Genomic DNA, 7530 nt, shown 5'->3' with positions numbered 1-7530 from the left:
GAGAATTACCCCCAGTATACAGGACAGGAGAAGTGGTACTGTGCAGTGTCTATATATATATATATACAGAATAATACAGATACTGAGAATTACACCCAGTATACAGGACAGGAGAAGTGGTACTGTGCAGTGTATATATATACAGAATAATACAGATACTGAGAATTACACCCAGTATACAGGACAGGAGAAGTGGTACTGTGCAGTGTATATACAGAATAATACAGATACTGAGAATTACACCCAGTATACAGGACAGGAGGAGCGGTACTGTGCAGTGTCTATATATACACAGAATAATACAGATACTGAGAATTACACCCAGTATACAGGACAGGAGAAGTGGTACTGTGCAGTGTCTATATATACACAGAATAATACAGATACTGAGAATTACACCCAGTATACAGGACAGGAGAAGTGGTACTGTGCAGTGCATATATACAGAATAATACAGATACTGAGTATTACACCCAGTATACAGGACAGGAGGAGTGGTACTGTGCAGTGTATATATATATATAGAATAATACAGATACTGAGTATTACACCCAGTATACAGGGCAGGAGGAGTGGTACTGTGCAGTGTATATATATACAGAATAATACAGATACTGAGAATTACACCCAGTATACAGGACAGGGAAGTGGTACTGTGCAGTGTATATATACAGAATAATACAGATACTGAGAATTACACCCAGTATACAGGACAGGAGAAGTGGTACTGTGCAGTGTCTATATATACAGAATAATACAGATACTGAGAATTACACCCAGTATACAGGACAGGAGAAGTGGTACTGTGCAGTGTATATATATACAGATACTGAGAATTACACCCAGTATACAGGACAGGAGAAGTGGTACTGTGCAGTGTATATATACAGAATAATACAGATACTGAGAATTACACCCAGTATACAGGACAGGAGAAGTGGTACTGTGCAGTGTCCATATATACAGAATAATACAGATACAGAGAATTACACCCAGTATACAGGACAGGAGAAGTGGTACTGTGCAGTGTATATATACAGAATAATACAGATACAGAGAATTACACCCAGTATACAGGGCAGGAGAAGTGGTACTGTGCATATTTAGACTACAGTTTAAGTTCTGTTCTTGATTGCTTCTTATTTTCAGGGTGTGAAGAAGTCCTTTACAGAAGTTATTAGAGCAAATATTGGAGACGCTCACGCGATGGGTCAGAAGCCGATCACTTATCTTAGACAGGTGAGGTTGCAGTACACACACCTTCCTCTGGGGGAGCTGCAGCTTGGTCTTGAGGCTGGGCAATCATTGAGGATCTGTCTTTCTGTGACCTCGGTTTGTCTTGCAGGTCAGTGCCATCTGCTTGTACCCGGAGCTACTGAATGACAACAAGTTCCCAGATGATGTAAAGCAGAAGGCAGAGCGAATTCTTCAGGCTTGTGGGGGGAAAAGCATTGGTGAGTACCGCCGCCTCCTGCCTGGTATTCTGGGCCTTAACTCACACATTAGACTCATGAAGGTGTCATGACTTGAACATTACTGATTACAGTTGGGTTGGAGCCACACAATATCCTTATGATAAAGCCGAATAAGTCCATAGGACAGGCAGGAAGTGTTGTCATGGGGACACGGGAAGAGACCTCAGATCTATAACTTCAAGCGTCTCTTCACATAGGAATAAGATCAGTCTCTGACCCTATTGTCAGATGTTCTCATTACGCTGTAGACCGGGGGTGCAGCCACAATGCCCCCATGCTAGTAGCGCCCCCTAGTGAGCGGGTGATGGTGGACGGTCACGTACTGCAGGTAAAGCCTTTCTTTCTTGTGTCTGGGGTCACAGGGTCCTACAGCGCCAGCCAAGGTATAGAAATCATCCGTCAGGATGTGGCCAAGTACATTGAGCGGAGAGATGGCGGAATCCCCTCCAACCCTGAGGATATTTACCTCTCCACCGGGGCCAGCGACTCCATTGTGGTAAGTACTCTGCCCCCCCACTGTCACCCTACAGGGGGGGATCCCTCCACAATACATAGATGTGCCCCAGAGCCCGCACAGGGCGACATGCTGACAGGAGCATTGCCCCCCAACGTCTGATCCCCAACTACGCCTGACATGAGGCTGGCGCAGTGGTCACGCGGTACAGACGTCTCTGCAGACAAGTGTGGGGTGCTCGGGCCATGTATGACCCCTATATCGTGTCCCTGTCAGGACTGAGATCTGTGACTGCTGCCCGTCCACCCTCGGCTGGCGGCAGCGATGATGATGATTTTTATGGTGCAAGAATTAATTTGGGTTTTTTAGCCCCACTGCAGTGCCGGGGAGGGTGGGGGCAGGGGTGGCCTACTTGGGATGTTCTGCCCCTCTCCCAGCGTCTCTTTGTTCCGGCTCCTGGCACAGACTGGCACCACGTCCCCCCTGCTGACTCCACATTCCACGTCCCCGCTCATCCACCGTCTTTGTTCGTTCCCCTCCTTCATTTTACCCTAGTTTCTGTCTCAGGGATATTTCTGCTTTTCTAAAAAATCCTTTTATTTTCTTCCCCTTTCCTCTGTCCTCTCTATGTATACACCGATCCGCAATAACATAATACCTCTGCCAGCTGAAGTGAATAGCACTGATGATCTGGTTACAATTGCGCCTGAATTGGGGGGATCTATTCGGCAGCAGGTGACAGTTGATGTTGGAAGCAGAAAAAATTTGTAAAGATCTGAGAGCAGGGACAAATTGTGATGTGTAGTGGACTGGGTCACCGTATCTCCAGAACGGCCGGTCCTGTGGGGTGGTCCCCGTCTTCTGGGGTGTTCCCGGTTGTAGTGTTTAATACCAACCAAAAGTGCTCCAAGGAAGGATGACCCCCCCCCCCCCCCCCCGCCACCCTGCAGACATTGTCCGGGAATGATGAGGAACATACAAAGATTTCAAGGTGTCCTCTCCAAACTCTCCAGATCTCAATCCAATCGATCATCTGTGGGATGTGCTGGAGAAACGTCTGATCCATGGACGCCGCACCTCACACCTGACAGGACTGACCGGACCTGCTGCTGACGTCTCGTACCGGAGACCACAGGAACCTTCACACATCTTGTACCGGAGACCACAGGAACCTTCAGACGTCTCGTACCGGAGACCACGGGAACCTTCACACGTCTTGTACCGGAGACCACGGGGACCTCAACACGTCTCGTACCGGAGACCACAGGAACCTCAACACGTCTCGTGCCGGAGACCACAGGAACCTCAACACGTCTCGTACCGGAGACCACAGGAACCTCAACACGTCTCGTACCGGAGACCACGGGAACCTTCACACGTCTTGTACCGGAGACCACGGGAACCTTCACACGTCTTGTACCGGAGACCACGGGGACCTCAACACGTCTCGTACCGGAGACCACAGGAACCTCAACACGTCTCGTACCGGAGACCACAGGAACCTTCACACGTCTCGTACCGGAGACCACAGGAACCTTCACACGTCTTGTACCGGAGACCACGGGAACCTTCACACGTCTTGTACCGGAGACCACAGGAACCTTCAGACGTCTCGTACCGGAGACCACGGGAACCTTCACACGTCTTGTACCGGAGACCACGGGGACCTCAACACGTCTCGTACCGGAGACCACAGGAACCTCAACACGTCTCGTACCGGAGACCACAGGAACCTTCACACGTCTCGTGCCGGAGACCACAGGAACCTTCACACATCTCGTGCCGGAGACCACAGGAACCTCCACACGTCTTGTACCGGAGACCACAGGAACCTTCACACGTCTCGCACCGGAGACCACAGGAACCTCCACACATCTTGTACCGGAGACCACGGGAACCTTCACACTTCTCGTACCGGAGACCACGGGAACCTTCACACGTCTCGTACCGGAGACCACGGGAACCTTCACACGTCTCGTACCGGAGACCACGGGAACCTTCACACGTCTTGTACCGGAGACCACGGGAACCTTCACACGTCTTGTGGAGCCCATGACGAGGGTTTAATATGAGGCCGGGGGATATAATGTTATGGTGGGTCGGTGTATATATGTATGAAGAATAGCGCATGATATGTGGAGGTCGCTCCTTACATCCTCGGACAATGATTATGATCCGTTGTTAACCCTTGTGGTGCTGCAGACTGAACTCGTCTTGTTCTTCATCATCTCCACACACTTTATTTTCATTTGTCTCTCTCATTCCACAACTCTGTGTCCTCTTCTCCAGACCATGCTGAAGTTGTTGGTGTCGGGTCAGGGAAGCTCTCGGACCGGTGTCCTCATCCCCATCCCCCAGTACCCCCTGTACTCGGCAGCGCTGGCGGAGTTGGCCGCTGTGCAGGTGAATTATTACCTGGATGAGGAGAATTGTTGGGCTCTGGATATGAAGGAGCTGAGGAGGGCACTGGAAGAGGCTCGGAAACACTGCAACCCAAAGGTCCTGTGTATCATCAACCCAGGGAACCCTACAGGTACTCCACTAGACTGTGCCCCTGGTGATGGGGGGCAGCCCACACTGTCTCTGGTAGATATCTGGCATTGAGATTTTGGTTTATTTATTTTTTTATTCTCGTCCTCAGGTCAAGTGCAGAGCAGAAAATGCATTGAGGACGTGATTCGTTTCGCAGCTGAAGAAAACCTGTTTGTGATGGCCGATGAGGTATGTGGTGATGTCTCGCCCCTTCCATCTCGCAGCGGACCTCTTCTATGTGGCTGACCCGCCACACTCCAGACCTGCTGCCTCGTTACTTTTTTCCTGCCCTCACTAAACCGTTCCCTTTTATCTTTTCTACCTCCGTCCGATGCCACAACCTCCTCATGTGGAGCCGTCACCCATAACTTTGCTTTGCCTGCAGGTCTATCAAGACAATGTTTATGCCAATGGCTGTGCCTTCCACTCCTTCAAGAAGGTTCTCTTTGAGATGGGACCCAAGTACTCCGATGTGGTGGAGATGGCGTCATTCCACTCCACATCCAAAGGGTTCATGGGCGAGTGAGTACTGTCCGCCGCATAGATCACTGACACAGGGTACATTTGTGGTCTTCACTGAAAGCCGTCTATCCCTCCTCCCCCAGGTGTGGTTTCCGGGGTGGCTACATGGAGGTGATCAATATGGACCCCGCTGTTAAGCAGGAGTTAACTAAGCTGGTGTCTGTGCGTCTGTGCCCCCCTGTGCCAGGGCAGGCTCTTCTGGACGTGATTGTAAATCCACCTCAACCTGGAGAGCCGTCCTACAAACAGTTCATGGCGGTAAGACCAAGTCTGTGGCCACCATCACCCCCGAGCAGCCGGTAACTAGGAGGCTGCAGTCGCTGATGAGGCGTTACAGTGTCAGAGCCATGTACAACGCTCTGGAGTTGCCTCCGTCCCAGCAGAGAACGTGCTCGATAACTTTAATATGTTCTTCGTCTTCCAGGAGAAGAAAGCTGTACTTGGTAATCTGGCGGAGAAGGCCCGGCTCACCGAAGAAATCCTGAATCAAGCCCCCGGGATCCAGTGTAATCCTGTCCAGGGAGCCATGTACTCCTTCCCAAGAATCGAGATCCCAGAGCAAGCGATCAAACTGGCTCAGGTAAAATCCAGATAGGTGATCTCTGCAGAGATCGGGATCCACAATGATGGTCAATAAGACAACCTGACGATTCCCCATACTCTCCTCTGGAGTTGACCCCATAACCAGGTCTGTTCCGTTACACAATGGAGGACTTTTTTCCATTGCTGTATCTGAGGCTGTTTCCCCTTCCCAACAGAAGGAGGAAGGTCCTCTGATAAGGAACTGTGACGAGCCCCACGGGTGACGAGCCCCACGGGTGACGAGCCCCACGGGTGACGAGCCCCACGGGTGACGAGCTCCACGGGTGACGAGCCCCGCTGGGGTTTCATGGGGTCGTCTTTCATTTGTTCCTTGTTAGATCCAGACGTTCCTCGTGTCAGACGGATGTTTCACATTTTGACCACACGTGTACGTTTTGTGCTGCCAACTCTAGTCATCCTCTTCTTCCCAGGCTGAAGGTCAGGCCCCGGACATGTTCTTCTGTATGAAGTTATTGGAAGAGACTGGAATTTGTGTTGTACCCGGAAGTGGGTTTGGCCAGCGAGAAGGAACCCACCACTTCAGGTAGGTACCGGGCCTCAGAGCTCCCTCCACCATCAATATCCACGTTTGACCTCCTACCATAGATTGTGGGGCTTCTGTCTCCTCAGGATGACCATCCTCCCACCCATCGATAAGCTGAAGAGTCTCCTGGAGCGACTGAAGGATTTCCATCAGAAGTTTATCCAGGAACACTCCTAAACGGTGCGGAGTCCTCCACCCTGGAGCCGCGCGCTGGACTGATGCTGAGCGCTCGTGGAGGGAGAATATAGCTAGTTCTTATAGTTCCCGTTCCTGCACCTTTCCACATTGGGCATTGCCAAGTTTGTGCCAAACCCGTCCTGCGAGGCCTCCGGCTGCCGGGACCTTCCATAGCACTTTATGGCGTAACCTCCTGATCCATGGTTACGTTCCAATCCCCAGAAATTCTGAACATTGAGCCCCCCCCCCCCTCCCACACATTTTGGGAATGGACTGGCTAGGTTTTATAGTTTTTTTAAAGTCCTTTTAGCGCATGTTCTCGTAGTCCTGGCTGCTCCCCGGACCGTCCTACACGGTGTCCCGTACTGTCTTATAATCTCAAGGCCTGCGAGGCCACACGTAACGTCCCGTCATTGGCCTTCACCTAAGTCACATGGTTAATTTGTGCCTATGAAAAGCTTCATGTAAGAAGGGGTTAAAGCTCTTGGTGTCCAGTGTTGAGGTCTCCTCCGGTGGACATTTGTGTCTTATTTTCGGTTCTGTTTCCAGGCCTGGGTGTTGCGTCGTCTCTGATTGTTTTGAGGTCCTGAAGGTCTCCTAGTGGCCCCCCCTATTATCTGCCGTCTAGGGCCACAACTCTGATAGGATAAGAACCTCTCTCTGCACTTTCGCTGCTCAATACATAAAAACACATCAATGCTGCTGCTATGCAAAATGTATGAACCTGAAGTGTCTCCTCCTGGCCAGCGGAGGCACCAGACTTGTCCCGGGTCGGTGCGGGACGTGGCAGAACCTGCAGAGTATACGCTCTATACTTGGATGAGAAGTTGAATCTCCGGAGCGCCCCCTGCTGTTATGTTGGGTTATTTTTATAACGGATGAGATCTGCTGCTCGGACGCGGGCTCGTGATACGTGGCGTCTGACGTTTAACCAATAAAGGCGAATTTAAAGCCTCTCTGATGTTCTCCATGTTTAGTTAGGACTCTAACGTCCGGTCCCGCGTAATCCTCCGACCCCGCGATCTACATCATGTAATGTAGCACCAACATATCCCACTGCGCTGAACAGAGATTATCATCTGTCCCCAGGAGCTCACAATCTAATCTCCCCATATCACATACTGAGGCCAATTTCATAGGAAGCCATCGAACCCCCCCACACACTCTGAGAACACCCCGCGAGAACGTGGACTCCACGCAGACGTCCCTGGTCAGATTCATACCCAGGACTCCGCGCTGCAAAA

The 7530-nt window shown here is 50.9% G+C and overlaps 1 protein-coding gene across 1 annotated transcript; it reads left to right on the top strand.

The window, feature by feature from the left end:
• The first annotated feature begins 1151 nt into the window (after nucleotides 1-1151).
• LOC142700836 (alanine aminotransferase 2) lies at nucleotides 1152-7242 on the top strand. Its single transcript, XM_075848121.1, has 10 exons — nucleotides 1152-1239; nucleotides 1346-1454; nucleotides 1838-1971; nucleotides 4219-4462; nucleotides 4571-4650; nucleotides 4847-4983; nucleotides 5067-5241; nucleotides 5408-5563; nucleotides 5997-6109; nucleotides 6196-7242. The coding sequence occupies exons 1-10, from the start codon at nucleotides 1207-1209 to the stop codon at nucleotides 6284-6286; spliced, it is 1272 nt and encodes a 423-aa protein (XP_075704236.1). The 5' UTR covers nucleotides 1152-1206; the 3' UTR covers nucleotides 6287-7242.
• The last annotated feature ends 288 nt before the right edge of the window (nucleotides 7243-7530 follow it).

The sequence above is a fragment of the Rhinoderma darwinii genome, unplaced genomic scaffold (genome assembly GCF_050947455.1).
Source record: "Rhinoderma darwinii isolate aRhiDar2 unplaced genomic scaffold, aRhiDar2.hap1 Scaffold_1970, whole genome shotgun sequence".
In the NCBI taxonomy this organism is placed as follows: domain Eukaryota; kingdom Metazoa; phylum Chordata; class Amphibia; order Anura; family Rhinodermatidae; genus Rhinoderma; species Rhinoderma darwinii.
This window is presented reverse-complemented; position numbering and strand designations above follow the sequence as displayed.

Bases quoted from the DNA above. Each gene is read 5' to 3' on its own strand.
- LOC142700836 (XM_075848121.1), top strand. From the start codon at position 1,207: ATGGGTCAGAAGCCGATCACTTATCTTAGACAG. The intron at 1,240-1,345 runs GTGAGGTTGCAG...TTTGTCTTGCAG, and splicing joins CGATCACTTATCTTAGACAG to GTCAGTGCCATCTGCTTGTA. The intron at 1,972-4,218 runs GTAAGTACTCTG...CCTCTTCTCCAG, and splicing joins GGGCCAGCGACTCCATTGTG to ACCATGCTGAAGTTGTTGGT.